Here is a 17139-nt window from a genome sequence, read left to right as displayed (position 1 = left end):
ACATAGAAAACAATTATAAGTTTGTTATGTCAATTTTAAAAGTTAAAAAAATGTTTCACTGAAAGGCAAAAATTCTTTAGTGACACTTCTTAAGATGTCAAAAATAAAATATCGTATTTTCACCTAATTTCAACATAAATATACAATATCTTGTACTTACTTGGAGTTTCTTCCAAAATTTCCTGGAACTTGGTTCTCTCATAATCCACCAACTGCCGCTGAAAATGTGGTCTAAAACTCCTAATTAGAAAATTGGCCATGTCCATATTCATGAGGTCCAGAACATGAAATATTTGTCTAAAAATTTTAGAGTTAAAATAGTTAGAGAGGTGATTAAGAAATTAATCTGAAATTCATTAACTTTTACTGATTTTCCAGGCTGGTAAAAATAAACATCCCCCAAATGGTTTTTAAATTCCAATCGCCATTTGGCAAGGTCACTTTTCATAGAAGGCATTAGACATGCATTCCAAATGTATTCTTCTACAGCTCCCAAGAGTATTTGCTTTAGCAAATACACTACTTCCAGCTGAGCCATTACATACAGTCCTGAACTGATAGAAAGACGCTATGAAGTATATACAGTGATTCTTAACAATGAGATTAAAAAAAAAGGTTCAAGAAGGAATTTTCACTTGAGAGCCCCTGAAATTTTAAAGAGTCTGAACATAATATATATGGTTTCTATTCCGAAGGGAGTAAGAAAAAAGACAAGACAAGAAAGGACAGGGTGCTGAGGTACAGGAGAAAATAGTTCCTTTTAAAGTTGGGCAGCCCGATGCTCAAACCCAGCTCAGCGACCAGGCACAAATTACTCAATCTCTCCGAGCCTCAGTTTCTTCACCTTTGAAAGGAGAAGACAAGATCAACCTTGGAGGATGTTGTGAAGAGTCAATGAGATAATGAATGTAAACTGTAGGGGACAGTGGCACCCAGTAGATGCTTAATGAATGACCAAGATTTGCTATCACTACATGGGTAATAAGATAACTAGAAGCAAAGATACTGCAACTGAAGAATGAAAATTTGCCAAAGCTGAGCACAACTCTAAGGGTGCATAAAACCTATTTTACAGATGGGGAAAAGTGACTTTGAGAGGTGTCAACTTGCCCAAGGTCATAAAGTAAGTTACCTCCTACATGCAGTTTCCTTCTCCTACCTTTCCAATACTATTACATAAAACTTACATATCAACATGGCTATATTCACACACACAAAAGAAAAGTTCCCCTCAATGGCAAAAGGTGTTGCAGACTCCTCCTTCCTCTACAATCACAAATAAATTATTGTCTGCACAGCCAGATTACATTCTCACTTCCTCAGGGAAGCTGTGGCAGAATGGTTAGCTGACCACCAAAGATCCATGCCCCCTTTCCACAGTGTGGATTTGTGGTTGGGAAATGCGTTTCCAGACGGCAACCACATTTCCCAGGCCTCCTTCAATCTAAGGTGGGACCTTAGGACTAGTCAGTCAGTGGAAGGTGTCACTTCTGGGCTGAGGTAGTTAACCACTAGGTATGCCCTCCCCATGACCTCCTTCCTATTTACCAGCTGAGTGTAAAGGACCCTACAGACCTGGGCAAGGGTGGTGCCAATGCAAGTAGGAGCCTGAGTCACTGATTGACATGCGGAAGGCTGCCTGACAAAAACCCCTGACTTGGACCGTGACATGAATGAGAAACTAATTTTTATTGGTTAAATCACTGAGAATTCGTGGTTGTGTTATAGCAGCTAGCATTACCCTAATAAAGGAGCCTTTCTAGATCCTTGACTAGGCCCTCCTGCTGGAGGCTCTATTAACCTTCTACTTCCCCTTCCACAGCACTTACCTCAGTTGTACTTCCTTGTTCAAGGTCCATCTCCCTGCTAGACTGTAAACTGCCATGGGCCAGGGGCTGTCGCTAGCTTGTTCATCACAGCATCCCTAATGCCCAGCACATGCCAACCAACAACCCTGTTAGATCATTCTATCTGAAAACTTTATGCACACAGCAAAGGGCTGACTTAAATCCTTGTTTATTTGTTATTTTTCCTAAGAGCAAGGATTCCTCTGAGAGACCAGTTATTATTCTGTGTCCCTCAATCCCCACACTTCCCTTCTGTGCGAACTCGAACGTACTCTAAGGAAATGCAAGTAAGAAAAGTGCTAACCTCAGCACCTCCACAATGTTGCCAGTAGCCTTTAACTTTCTGATATCATCATCTCTCACGGGAGCACACAGCTTTCCCATTGTACTGATGATATAGTTGGCCAGGCCTTGGATGTCAACAGCGCCGTGCTCAGCCTGCTGCCTAATGAGGTCTGTGTCCAAAACTTCACAGATCTGGTTGCGAAGCCGGTTTCCACTACCAGGAATCAGAAAAGAGAGAAGAATCTACACAGGGAAAGGAAAGAAAAATTAACAGCAGCATTACATGAGTAAAGGCTGTTATTTTTTATTTCAGTATCTAGATGACCAACCTCCCTGTCCATATTTTAATGTCCTGGATGCCACAGAAGTTTACATGGAATGGGTGGTAGATCAGTGCACTCCAGTGTCTCAACTCTAAAAAGAAAGGTCTACCTTCTGAATTAAAGTCCCCTCCACTTTTCAAGGAAAATTAATGATTCTCTCAAAATAAAAGCAACTAGTAAGGAAGCAATATTACTGAAAGAACCTCAAAAGGTTTACAGATAAACTGTGCAAAGAAAGAACAAGTTGAAGAATCCATTAAAGAAGAGCAAACAGAATCCCCCCCCCCATCCCCACCACGGGCTCCATGAGTATATCATATTTTACATATCTTTATTATATATTACATAAGCCACCTATATTCAATACTCAGTACATAGCAGACATGGTACTTATACACACAGCACATGGGCAGGAGCACTCTGAGCCAAAGTGCCTCAGTTTCACACCCCTTTCCACCCCTCAAAGCTGTGTGACCCTGGGCAAGTCAGGGAACTTGGTTTCTTTATATAAAATAATAGGTGTAACTACCTCACAGTGTTATGGTGAGGATAAATGGACAGTCTGATGCTTGGCACAGAGCAAGTGTCTTGTTAATGTCAGCTAAAACCATAACTGTCACCTCATTTAATCCTTACAACAACCCTGTGAGTACTCAGGAAATAAGACTTAAAGACGGAGAGGCCATCACCAAACCAGGACTATCTAACTCCACAGTCTGTTCTTAACCACTACAACCACTACTCTGAGTGCTAAGCATCACTCCAAGTTCCCTCCATTGCCCCATTTTCCCAGCCTCCACCCTACTCTAGGTGGCAAAGGAAAAATCCCTCCCAGTGATTAAACTTGCTCAGTTTTTCAAAAAGAGTGATACTCTTCAGAGTACATGAAAATAGTCTTTGGGGGAAAACAATTACTAATTAACACAGACAATGTCAACTTGCCTCTCTGATTTCTTCAAACAGTTTGATGGCATGGTCATACTCGGGAGGCTCAGCATTCAGTTCTGATTCCAAGACGTCCCAGTAGGCCTGGTGGACAATGCGCTTCACTCGGCTGGCCAAGCTAGAGGAATGATAGGGATTGTTTTTTAAATGAACATTGTTTTTCCTGTTTATAAAAGGAATATGTTCATGGTAGAAATTTTAGAAAATGCAAAAAACAAAGAATAAAAATTGCCTATCATCACATTATTTCCATCTTTTATGTATTGTTTTAACATAGAGTACCCAGTACGTACAATATTATATAGTTGTTTCATTTAATATTCTATCGTGTTTCCCCTAGACTTTTAAAATGCTTCCTTCCTATAGATTTCAATAAGTTTATAGAATTATCCTAAGGAGATACCGTAATTTACCTAGCTACTCTTTTAAAGATTCTTAGACTTGTTCTAGATTTTTGGGATGAGATGGCAAAGTTGCTCTTTCCTCAACAGCTGAAGTTTCGTGGCACAAAACAGAACAGATTGGCCCCAAGGAGGCACATATTTGAAAGCCTGCCAATTTCAGCTTCGATGTCCCATTTAAAGTTAGCCGGACCAAACTGCTGAAATACCTGCTTCCTAGGAAGAGCTCACAATAGAGGAGATGGCCACCTTGCTTTACCCCTTAAGTCAATGCCCTAAAATAGGTGCACACTAAAATACACATCCCTACTAAACTGCACCATTAGGCAACAGCTTTGAGATCAGCACATACTTCCCTGCCCTAGAATTACTTGCCAGTCTCTATGCCCCTAACCTAGGAGTGTAGCAGTAGAGCTGCTATAAAGGGTCATGAGGAAGTGCAGTTACCATGGAAACCAGACACATCTAGTTTGGCCAGTAATCTTAAAAAATATTAAGCATTATTAGGAACATCCCCAGGAGGAGGACTATGACCCACATTTTATATTTAAAAAATTTTTATGTTTACTATTGCCCTGCTTTAAAACAAACAAAAAAGCTCTGAATGGAATCAAATTTATGTTGTCTTAAGTGATAGAGAGAATGCCTCTTGGTTTACAAATGGCACTGTGAGGTTGAAGGTTCAGTGCCATTCCCATGAGCCAACTTTGCCTCTGAAGATGATTTGTCTGTAGCAATCTCCACAAGCCTTTCTCCACTTTGGCCCGGCCACTGAAGCCAGAGAGGGTGAGGAAGGATATATGGGTGTGTCTATAACTGAAAGTGCCTGTGGTGAGGTTAAATAGGGGAGCCTATGTAGTTGTGATTCCCACATGCAGAGGATTCTGGATCACCTGTTCTTAGCACTCTGGCAACTCAGCTGCATTTCTTTATCTTTCACAATGTAAATATCAGTTTTTAATAAGTCATCCTGCAAAGATTTCTTGAGCATGTATTATATGTCAGGTACTCTGCTAGGTAATAGGGAGAGAGCAAACAAGACAGGCATAGTTAATGGTGCTTTGGGTCAAGTGGGAAACACAGACATTGAACATAAAATTGTAAGACATCATAACAAAGGGGAGGTAGAAGGGGCGACAGGAGTCTTTAACAAGGGGATGTCATGTAGTCTACTGGGCTCAGGAATGTCAGGAAAAGCTTCCCTCAGGAAATGATCTATAAATTGAGTTCTAAAGATTATGGGTAACATGTACCCCAGAGGAATGGTTTTAAAAACAACTATAGGACTTTGTTACGGAACTAGATAATGTTTGTTCCCACTTAGTGTTATACTTGCAGAGAACTTGCAGAAATCAGTGTGACTGTGTGTGTACACAATCTGCAGTACAGTTTACACACAACAAACACCTCTAGGTTACCTGTTCTCAGGGAGGGCATCTTTTTTCAATTGAAAGTTCTCATTGACAGCAATTTCATGAACAAGAGTCAGGTTTTCTAAGTTCCTTGCTGTGCCCATCACTTCATCAAATGTTACAACCCTGGGAGGGCTTGCTGCTGAGAGAAAAGCAAAAACCAGTGAATGTTGTGGAGGAGAAGTTGTCATCCAATGAAGCCTCCTGATGCAGCCAGAGCGTAAGTTATTCCAACATATATTTTCAGGACTTTATGAGTAAGAAGAATATATACTAAAACAGGTGGATTCCTCTGCTTAATATTTAAGACTTCAAAAATTGAAGAAATCCTTTGATAGTTTCAGTTACTGCATTGAGAAATTTTCACTGTTTTTGAGATAATCTTAGTAATATAAGCTAAGTTAATTTTAAAATTAAATCACCTCATTTTTGTGCCTACTATATTTGCATTTATTACATGTAATATACAGGAAATTGATGACTACTTTTTATTCTGTAATTCATAAGTCTCATTAATTTAAGCAGACTTAATATGAAATAACTGACTTTTATTTTTCAATCCTCACCTGAGGATATTCTTTTATTGATTTTCAGAGAGAGTAGAAGGGGGAGATAGGGAGAGAGAAACATCGATGTGTGAGCAGGGTTGCTTCCCACTCATGCACCGGGCCAGGGATTAAGCCTTCACCTGTGGTACGTGCCCTCGGTTGAAACTGAACCCAGGACCCTGCAGCCCAAGGGCTGATGCTCTAACTACTGAGCCAATCCGGCTAGGGCTCAAATAACTGACCTTTAAAAACTATCATTTCTAGCCCTGGCTGGTTTGGCTCAGCGGTTAGAGCGCTGGCCCGCAGACTGAAGGGTCCCGGGTTTATTCTGATCAAGGGCACGTACCTCGGTTGCAGGCTCGGCCCAGGCCAGGGTGCTTGCCTCCAGCAGGCGGTTGATGTTTTTCTCTTACATTGACATCTCTCTCTCTCTCCCTTCCACTCTCTCTAGAAAGCAATGGAAAAAATGTCCTCGGGTGAGGAAAATAAATAAATAAATAAAATTTTAAACTATAATTTCTAAAAATATAGGCAGTATAGCATAACACTTAGGTTTGGCTCTAAGTTTTGCCAATTGGTAGTTATCTGACTTTACTGAGGCATAACTGGCCTCCTCATAGGGCTGTTCTGAGGTGACAAAATAAGATCATTTAGGTAAAGAAGAACATAGTAAGAACTCAATAAATTGTAGATAATTAAAATAAATCTGATAAGCTTCATAATGTACTTCTCAGAAGAAATTAATAAATAATTATTTATTCATAAAGATTATTCTAAAAATTATTCTAATAAATCAGGTCCTTTTGAAATCACTTTTGGAACTCTTAGCTCCTATTAATTAAAAATTATTACCTCAAACAATAGTACTGACTAGCAACCTTTTGCTAGAGGAAGAGGAGGCGGAGGAGGAAGGAATGGTGATAACACAGGATTAGTAAAATCCTTCTTCAGGATTCCTCGGTACCCTTTTATAGGTATCAACACTGTGCACAGTGTAAAGAGTAAGAAAAAGCTCAGAAAGCTGGGTAGCTGCTAGCAAATTCTTTTGCTAATTCTCTGTCCCATTAAGAATTTCCTTAACAATCAATGTCTGTATTCTTTGGTCCAATAATCCAATTATATCGAAGGAATTCCTGGAAAGGCTTTATGCACCAAGGTATGCATAAAACACTATTTGTAACAGAAAAAAACAAACAAAAAAACACAACGAACTAAATGTCCAATGATAAATCAATGGTTAAATATATTTAATTGTATATTCCCTCGATGAAGTAGTAAGTAGTTATAAAAACAATGTTTTAAAAATATATTATAGTGAATAAATAAAAAATAAAGATACGAGGGCACACTGCCAGCTGTCACCTTTGGGTGATATTACAGGCAATGTTTTCTTTCCTCTACACTTATCAACTTCCCAATTTTTAAAAATGAGAATGTACAAATTTAAAGGAAATTCAAATGAACCAACTTTTTTGAAGTGGGCATTTGATCATATTAAGCATGAGTTGCTTTTTTTCTGCATTTGCTTTTCAGCTTAAGTGTGACATTTTCTATATAAAACGCCAATTAAAAGGCTTTAAAAAAAAAAGACACACCAGGTTTACACATCTCTAGCTCCCACACTCAAAAAAGGAAAGGAAGATGACTCCCTTCACCAGGGCCACTCTTTTAATGCTTTCTCACCCTCCTGGTGTAGTAATTCTCCTTATGGGTACTCTTCTGGGGTGATTTGCACAACAGTTTTTGAAATCAGCAGGAAACCCTTCAGATTATTTCACTTCCTCCCTGACCCTTGAATTGGGGCAACTTTCCTTTCATGTCAATCAGAAATGATCAGAAAAGACCAATTTCAATTCATCCTTAAATGTGGCCTACTAAGTGATGTCAAAGACTGGTTTTCCACTTCTTGAGAATGACAGGTGGGGTTGATTTATAGTCAGACCAAAGCAGGTCAGACACAGTGATGAAAGTAAAAACGGGCAGGTGGTCAACTTCAGCGGCTATGTGTCCCTGAGAGCTTGTACAGGTAGCTGCAGGGCCCCTGCAGTCCTATTCAGGTCTGTCTAGAAAGACGGGGAAGTCTGTCCTCTGATCTCAGTCATTTAGTTTCAGAATCCAGCTCACAGGTCTAGAACCACCCTGCTGCCCCGGCCTCTGCTCCCTGTCAGCTTACATGCAGGAGAGCTGGATTTGCTGGAGGAGTCGCTGGTGAAGCTCTGCCTGGAGCACTCGTAGTCACTGAGCGAGGCCATGCTTTCGGAAAACCGGGAAGAATCTGAGTCGCTTGGCTGGTCCTCACCCACACACTGCTTCTCGTCATTGAAGGGCATTTTGTGTTACTTGAGTGTGGGGTAAAGAGATGGTACCTGCATAGACAAACAGACCTGTGTCAATCTTCTGTGGTACTTCACTGGTAGTGCCAATGTTTCCTCCTGTGTAGACACCGTGTCGCACGTGTCATAGTGTTGGAAAGGCTATCAGAAGATGGCCGCATGCTTCCCATAGCACCCAGCCAGGCTGTCACTAGGCCCTCAAGACTGCCTTCAAGAAAAGGGAAACCACAGCCACAGGGGTGAGCTTACTCAGGACATACTCAGTGTGGATGTGAACTCTCAGTAGTAACGGATCCTTAAGAAACAAAGCAGAGTACACAATCTCTCCTCCTGGACCGCTAAAACACGGGAAGGTAAGAGTAAGAGTGTGGTGCTGGCCCAGCTGGCGTGGCTCAGTGGTTGAGCATCAACCTATGATCCAAGAGATTGTGGTTCAATTCCTGGTGAAAGCACATGCCCAGGTTACGGGCTGGATCCCCAGCGCAGGGTGTGCAGGAGGCAGCTGATCAATGACTCTTATCGTTGATGTTTCTAGCTCTCTCTCTCCTTTCCTCTCTCTGAAATCAATAAAGGTGTATTTAAAAAGAAAAAAAAAAAAGTGGGGCTCTGCGGTCAGACTGCCTAAGTTAGAAGCTCCTTCAGCCTTTTGTCATGTGGCCCTAAGGAAGTCACTGCACCATCTACCTCACCTACCCCATCAGTAAAACTGGGCTGAAAGACTCCTCTCATAGGATTCCTTGAGGATGAAACAGGGTTCATCTTACTAAAGTGCTTAGCAGCACTCAAATGTCAGTTATTGCTACTGTTCTTATGTCTTTGTTTGAAATGAAATATTTTTGAAGTCAGCCTCGTTTCTTGTCTGTGAGCCTCCCAAGGAAAAGAGGCGGCTAATTAAAATCTCTGACTGTCAAGTTTTCATGTTCTCCATTTTCTTGTGAACTGCCAGGATATGAAGAGTCAGGCCTGATATCTGGCTTATACTTGACAATTTACAAAGTACCCACTACGACCCAGTGGACAAACAGGCACAGAAGATCCTGACTCACAGGTTGGGGGGCACAGGCTCTGAGGGACAAGAAGACTTACTATGTCATAAGACCAGTCCCTTGACTCTACGTTCAGTGCTGTTTCTGGGACATCAGAGTGCCTCCCAGGGCAGGGCAGCTGGGCCCAGTCACCCCCTAGAAAGGAGATCCTGGGCACACAGGATGCCCAGACCTAAGCCCAGGAGCCTGAGCCAGGCCCGTGAGAAAGCTGGCTTTCATGTGAGTGTGGTGGCAGATGACGCTGAGGGGAAACCTGGGCTCGAGGACAAAGGCATCTCAAATCTTAAATGGACAGTAGTGATAATAAGGGTTCACTGAGTCTCTAAATCTGACCCAGCTCACGCAATGAGGTACACAGAGCTTTCAAAGCTGCCAGGATGTGAAACCACGACTATGCATAGTATGTCTAGAAATACCTGCACAGTTTCTTCAATGATTCCTTTCATATTTATTGAGTACCTACTGTGTACCAGGCGCTGAGAAAAGTAATAGTGAACAAAACAGACAGGGCCCTGTTCTCGTGGCTCTCAAGTCCAGTTACCGAAACTGTGTGTGCCAGATGCTAGAAGACAAGAAAAGGCAAAACAGGGCATTGCTGAGGGAACATGAGAAAGGAGAGGCAGGCAGGGTTGGGACTAAGTGGGAATCTAGCCTTTGTTGAGAGAAATAGTGCCACTTTTTATCTCTTGGGTGGGAGAGACAAGGATAGGCCTGAAAGGGACTGGTTAAGGGTCCAAAGCCCAAGGTCATTTGCATCTGGCCTCATCTAGACAAACTTCTTTAGACCTGTCATTCACAGAAATGCACCCCTGCTTGACCCACCACTTTCACAAACAGAAAACCACTGACTTGGAGGTTGCCTCTGCAGACCGAAGGGCAAGGAGTTGAGTGTAGCTGCTGGGGAAGCTAACAGGTAGAGATAGTCACCTTATCCTGGAGTCCCAAGGCCAACCACCATGAACACAGGTTATAAAGTAGCTCTGAACCCTAGCATCCTCAGTGGCGAAATAACCTCCTTTACCCCATGCAAATTAGATTCGACTTGAGCTTTAACTCCCATCTGCTGGGGAGTAGGGGGCAGGACAAAAGAAAAGTGGCTGCTTTAATCCTTTCACTTCCACCAAACCCCAGATCCTAAACGGAATGAATGTTTGTCCTTCCCTCTAGTGTTGTCTCTTTGCCAATATTTTACTTCTCATTGATGGCATTTCTTGAAAAGTGCTACCTCCTCCAGGAAGCCCTCCCTCTACCGTCTGGCCAGAGCTAAGGGCACTCTTCTTTGTATACCTGTAGCACATCTCACCTCCATGACACTGCTTAGTCCCTTGTACAGTGTTTTTCCTCCCATGGCTACTTCCAACTCTCCTTAATAAGGCAGGGACTGTGTCTCATCTACCGCCAGGGTCGGGTATGTGACAAGTATTCACTTGGTGTCAGCTGAATTGGAATCACTGAATCCCATTTGGTGCAGCTTCAACCAGAACATTTGCAAACTGATATCGCTACACATTTACAGGCTTGGCACTGCCAAAGTTCAAGTGGTAGAGCAGAGAACCTACACTGAAACCTACACTTAAACCTTAGTAGGTTTAAGACTTAATATTCCCTGGTCCTTAGCACACTCTTATTTAAATATCTTAAACTCTGTTTCACTTTTTTTCAGTCATTTCACTGTAACAATTGTGCTATGTATGGCCTGCTCTTATTTCTCTTTACTTTGGCTGTTTTTTCCAAGTAAAGGTGAATAAAAGCTTCCATCCACTGGAATTTATGAACCAGGTTAATTCATACATTAATCCACTGGATTTATTTAACCATAAATTCATCCATTAGAATTTATGAACTATTTTTTCTACTCCAGCTGAACAGCACACTTCATAGGTTTTTAAATTGTGTTTAACAAGGCAGCAAAGTACAAAGATTTAAAAAGTAAAAGATCTAGCCCTGGCTGGTGTGATTCATTTGGTTGGGTGTTGCCCTGCACACCAAAGGGTTGCCAGTTCAATTCCCGGTCAGGGCACACGCCCAATTCCTGGGCTCGATCCCTGGTATGGGGCATACAAGAGGCAACTGATTGATGTTGCACTTTCACATGGATGTTTCTCTCCCTTCCTCTCTCTCCAAAAATCAATAAACTATTCTTTAAAAATAAAAAATAAAATAAATAAAAGAACTAAGTTAGAAGTTGGAAGTCGAGGATGTGAGGCCTGGGTCTGTCATTAAGTCCCTGTGTGACTTTCTATACATCACATCTACTCTCTTCATCCCATTTTTCTGAGTGGGTTGGCCCAGTTATAAGTTCCCTTTCAGCAAGGTACTGTTAAAATGCTATAAACCCAGAGTTGCATGAGGCATCACTAGAAGTTCTGAGAAATTAAATGTATTCATGGCATAGCTAATAGCATGCAACCATGCTTTCTTCCAACAATTCACTGAAGGTAGAGTTTCTGGCACAGGGAATGCAACAGAAAATTTAAAAGCTTCAAAATGTTTAGAAACTTGTTTATTTGGCAGAAGCCTCCCCCAACACTGGGCTTTAGAGGATCTAAGCAGAAACTTTTCTTTGAAGCCAAAATGTCCATTATTGCTTTCTTTGGAAATTGCCTGTTTCCTAATGTAGGCATGCTAATATTACCTAACTCATAGGGTTGGTGTGAGATTCCATTTAGTCAATGTATATAGAGTACTATATACATGGAAGTGTCTGATACGGTGTAAACAGGGTACAGATGTTTGCTATTATTAATATTATTTGCTTTTATTGTTGCTGTTATCATTTTAGGCATTAAAAGCTCTAGTGAGAAGAACAGTTTTATCCCATGATGATAAAAGCATGTTTCCCTATAGATAAAGAAGACTGGTAGTTAACCTAGGACAGAACTCTTGCACTTGTTTGAAATACAAAAGCCAAAAGCAAGTGTCCAGTCCTTGTGTAAATGGTCTTCTGTAAGTTCCTTCACACCTTTTCTTACTCTTCTTGATCTTGGGTTTCCATGTAAGTCATCTGGGGACAATGCTACTTGACTCAAAAAACACTGAGGGTAATTAGACTGCTTTTAAAACTATGTTCGATTCTCTCTTAGAACAAGTGATAATGAAACCAGGCAGATTCTTTAAGAAAGGTAATGCTTCTCATACTGACAAACTTAGATCTACTTAACCTTCGCTACTGCAACTCACAAGCAAACCACACAACTTTCTTGGAACACCACATCTCAAACCTGGAAGATTTACTCACAGGCCAGACGTTAAGTCAAAGGTGAAAACAGAAGATAACTCCAAGCAAAGCGTCCAATACTACAGTGGGTCACTATTCAAAGAGAAGAACATTTTTCATTGCAGTGTTCCATGTTTAATGATAATAAGTGCAATATTATATCATTCCTTCCAAGGCCAAAGACTGGGATGCAGCAGACACTTGAATATTTCTTGTTGAATCAATAAGTGGATGAATGAAAGGCAGAATGGCCACTGATATTTTAGAGAGGAGGGAATGGGTGCAGGCACCTGAAGAGGCTATCCTGTGTTTCATAACAGATGGAGGGAAGATCAGTTTAAATTGTTGTGAAGACGAAATAGTCTATGTCAAGTACAAGTTCCTACTGATGGATTATCGACAATTATTTTATTCTTACTAAAAAGTTATGAATTCCCAAAATGTCAATGTCATGAAAACAAAGAAAGGCTAGGATATGTTCCAGATGAAAAGATGCTTGCCGGTGAGTGCAACAGATGAGCCTAGACTGGATCCAGTACCAGAGTGGGGGAGGGGCATTACTAGGTCAGTTGAGAACATTGTTACAATATTTGAATCTACCTCTGTATTACAACATTAAATTTACTAAAGTCGGTAAGTGCACTGTGATTATGTATTTAGAAATAAAGGGCTAAGATGTATGCAACTTTCTCTCAAATTACTCAAATGAAAGAGAAAACAATAGAGCATATGGAACAAAATGTTAATAGGTGAATATAAGTGAAAGGTAGACAATAGGGAATTCTTTGTACTGTTCCTGCAACTTTTTCTATAAGTTTGAAATTATTTCTGAGCAAAAGGTTAAAAGACAAAAGTACTGAGACTTCAAGCCTAACTCGAAACAGTCCAATCCTCCTGCAGTTTTTCAGTTTTGATGGTTCCCGCCCATGATAGCTCAGATGCCACTCTCACATTCTCCTACACAGTGAAACTGTCCCAGTGTCCTTCTTGAACAGCACCTAGAGAATAACACAGGAAGCAGGCCGGAGTCCTTACCAAGAGGAAAAAGAAATCATCCTTTTTAAGAGTCCTTTGCCATGTGGTTTCCCTCTCCCTAAGAAGTCTCCAGGTGGTGGCTTATACTCCTGTGATCTGGCCTCTGCCCACTTCCTCCTGTACCACTCTCCTGCCAACCCTTCCTGCTCCAGACCTTCTCTTGATTCCTCAGACAAGCCAAAGCCAAGCTTCCTACTTTAGAGCACTTGCACCTGCTTTTCTCTGTTCCTGGGATGCTTCTTCTCCCTGATCACAGGACTGGCTCCTTGTTGTCATTCAGAGTTGAAATTAAGTGTTACTACTTCAAAGTCACTTTCCCTGATATCCCCAATCAGTCCATCTAATTTAGCCATCCAGAGCTTAGAACTCTTCCTGGGATAGAGCGAGAGCTCCGTGAGTATCACTGAAGAACAAACTGAGCCACGCTCCTATTCATAAGACGCCTTGGGCTTTCCTTCTCTTCTGCTTCATTCACATTACTTACATCCTCATTATGCGGTCACTTAAAGTACATTGTTGTTTCTGCATAACTGTCTCCCCACTAAATTTTAAGCAGCTTTCAGGAAGGAGCTATGTCTCCACTCTAATTCCCAGTGCCTTAGAAATTCAACACATTCCTAAGGCACCAATAATTCAGACTAGCAAAGACACAGTTACATTGTGTTTTTCTACCCTCTCAATGCTCACTGACAGCAAATAATAATAATTAAGGCTAATGGTTATTAGATGCTTGTTTTGACCCAGATCCCATGAAAAGTGCTTGAAATGTTTTATCTTCTTGAATCTTCACTATAACCTTGCTAACTACTGTACTGCTATTATCCCATTTTATATGCAAGAGGCTCAGAGAGGCTAACTTACTTGCCCGCGGATTCACAGCAGCAGCAACACAACTCAAATCCAGGTAGAGGATCCCTAAAGACCATGCTTTCTACCACTCTAGGATGGCTGGAGAAAATACGGTGTGCTGCTCATTCTTTCCACTCCCACTCTGCCAAATCGATGTACCTATCACCACGTGAACATGTGCACATGTGGTAGCAAGCTGACCTTACCCCAGGGTGGCGGCTCAAGTGCTATACCGTGAAGGGCACCACTGAAACAGTCTATTGTCCAGAACAACTCTCAACCACCCCACTAGGCTGACCGAAAATCCTCTATCAGGAAGCTATTCTTTAAGCACTACAAAATCCCTAGTTAAAATTCAAATATCAAAAGGATTAACTGCTTAAAACTATTATAAGTCAAAAAGATTTTGAAGTGCATTGTTCGGATTATCCAGTAGGGCCCTGAGGAAAGGAACCCATCCAGTTAAGGTTGTCAGAAAAAAGAGAAATTTCAAGAAACATCTAGTGGGCATCATCTTTGAAGACCCAATCAAGGTCAGGCGCCAGGACAAGCATTCACATGTGTGTAGTAAAGGGCAAGGAGTCAGAGGAGTAAGGTTGGGCGCTGAAGAAAAACTGCAGTTGGTGTGGAAAATTTTCCATCTTCTGCAAAATGCTGCTTTTAGAACCAGTCCCAAAGAGCAGAGCTAAAAAGTTATTCATCCTCAGCAAAGCAGAAACCACAGAGCAGAGAGATAGGTGCCTGCTCTATTCAGCGAGAGAATACTGGTCTTCATCAAATTAGAGCCAGCAAAGAACTAGATAAAAGCCAACAGGCCAGTCATTGTCTAGAACAGCAGATGTTCGACTGCACATAACATGACAGCATCAGGGAGGAGGATTTCTAGGCACTTTTCATCCTTGAAAACACGCTCCTCCCACCTCTGGCTGCCCTGCTTTAGTACCCGTGCCCTCTGGGGCCCTCAACCCCCCCGCACGATGGCACTGAAGCTGCTTCCACACATGACCGGGTATCTTTAGCCCTGGGCCACTTCAAGTCAGGCCGCCTCTGAGGGCTGCCAGGGTGATGTATGAAACCCCTGCAGGCAAGAGGAAAAGACAGGCAGGGAGCCCCCTGAAGTGGGAAACACTGCCATAACCTCATTACGGTTGGCAGGTAGCAAAGAGCAAGGTCTCTGGGCTGGAGAGCATGAGAACATGGGGATCTTGCAGGCTGGTGGGCCCACAGGGGGCAAGGAAAATTTGTCTAGTTTCTTCAAAGCAAAAGTACCAGGACAGCCATCCAAGGCAGTGTTTCCCAAACGCCAGTCATCCGAGTTCCCCTCTTCACACCTGTTTCCACGTTGCCATCCCCACCACACGCTGATTTATCAACCACTTCTCTTTATCATCACCAGATTTGTGCATTGAAATACATTTCATTTAAAAGGAAACTTTGTATCATTGTGAAATCGCTCCTATCGTTTGTGAAATCGCTCCTTTAATAGAACAAAATTTTTTCCCCTAATATTAAAGAAAACACACCACCACGTTCGTCCATCTGCCACCTCAAATCATCGCTGTCAACCCCAGAGGTGCCACCGAGAGGAGCAGCTTTGGGAAGCATCAGCCATCCCTGAGAGGCCAGGGGTTGGACCCCGGGCCTGAATGGCACCTCCCGCCGCTTTCCCCTACCGGGGGTCACCGGAGCCCGCACGGACTCGCCGCCCCGTCCCCCCATCCCCCACACATACACTCACAACGCGCGTCCTCCAGCAGCCTCTCCGCTCCAGCAGCACGTTTCCTGTCAAAACAAACCCTTGGGGGAGGGGACGGCGGAGGGCCAGCCGAGTGCCAGGGAAACCCCGGCAACAAACCCCAAACAGACGCTTCGGGCCCCGCCGGGCGCTCACCGCGGCTCGGTTCGCTCACTTCGGCCGGGCCGGGGGTCGCGGGCGAGAGGGTGTCCCTTCCCGGAGCCCAGATGGTGGGAAGCGGCTCGCAGAGCGGTCGCTGGCTCCCGCCCAGCGAGATGTAAACACCGGCCCAGCTGCAGCGACGCGGCCGCCTCCGGGGCCGACGCCCGCGACCACCCGGACACCCGTCGTGGTTACTCGGTGCCCGCGCCCGGCTCCCACGCGGGATGGCGGTTCGAGGTCAAACAAGTGGACTGGGGGGAGGGTGGGCTTTATCGCCCCGGCCTCGGCGTCCCAGGACTGAGTTCTGAGGTGGGGCGGGGAGGCCCCGGGCTGCCCCATGCCAACCTGTCCCCCTCCACCGGCCTGGGCCGGTCACCTCAGAGCCGGCGACCCCTCCCCCGGGATGGATACGCACCGGCCGCGCGCGGAGACAGGCGGAGGAGAAGGCGACTGAGTGAACCCGGGTCGAGGGTCTCTGGGTGCCCCCTCACCCAGCGTGGCACAAGCACTTGGAAAACTCAGGAGTCCAACCACCCCCAGCCTCTGAGTCCCCCGCACCCCACGCGGTATTTAAAGGGCCAGGAGGGACTCTAACGAGGCAGCCACGGCGTGACTATCACGTAACCGGCGAGTGGGGGACAGACAGCACGGGGGAGCGTGGAATCCAGGGCATTCCAGGCTCCGCTAGCAGAGTCCTGACAGATTTCACCTACTACAGATCATGTTTCTGCATGTTCGGATGAAAGAACCTGAGGAGAGCTTGGATTGAAGGTGTACTTGATGCGAGAGGGAACGTCTCCCCCCGCGTCCTGGGAGTGGTACAGTCCGGGAGCTCCTAGGGGCGGGGAGAGAAGTGTTTACGGAACTGGGGCGGCAGTGCGGCCCGGAGCTCCAGGCGTTGGAGGCGGGGCCTGTCAGGACGCTAGGGGGCGGGGCCGGAGCCGGGGGGGGGCCCGCAGAGCTGGGGGCGGAGCTAGGGAGCTGGGGGCGGAGCTAGGGAG

At 43.9% G+C, this 17139-nt stretch overlaps 1 protein-coding gene across 2 annotated transcripts in view; it reads right to left on the bottom strand.

The window, feature by feature from the left end:
• Window positions 1-16772, bottom strand: part of TCP11L2 (t-complex 11 like 2) — a 34714-nt gene extending 17942 nt beyond the window's left edge. Inside the window, exons 1-6 of one of the 2 annotated variants that reach the window (XM_016223234.2) lie at window positions 16554-16772; window positions 7935-8127; window positions 5220-5355; window positions 3398-3518; window positions 2152-2375; window positions 161-297 (exon numbers count right to left, since the gene is read on the bottom strand). In XM_016223234.2, coding sequence (XP_016078720.2) covers window positions 161-297; window positions 2152-2375; window positions 3398-3518; window positions 5220-5355; window positions 7935-8091 — 775 coding nt within the window. In that variant the 5' untranslated portion in view covers window positions 8092-8127; window positions 16554-16772. The remainder of the gene's footprint in view (window positions 1-160; window positions 298-2151; window positions 2376-3397; window positions 3519-5219; window positions 5356-7934; window positions 8128-16553) is intronic. The other variant, XM_016223236.2, reaches the window with a different exon arrangement.
• Between the last annotated feature and the right edge of the window lie 367 nt (window positions 16773-17139).

The sequence above is a fragment of the Miniopterus natalensis genome, chromosome 2, assembly GCF_054644295.1.
Source record: "Miniopterus natalensis isolate mMinNat1 chromosome 2, mMinNat1.hap1, whole genome shotgun sequence".
In the NCBI taxonomy this organism is placed as follows: Eukaryota; Metazoa; Chordata; class Mammalia; order Chiroptera; family Miniopteridae; genus Miniopterus; species Miniopterus natalensis.
The sequence above is the reverse complement of the archived record's forward strand: the minus strand, read 5'-3'. Positions and strand labels throughout refer to the sequence as shown.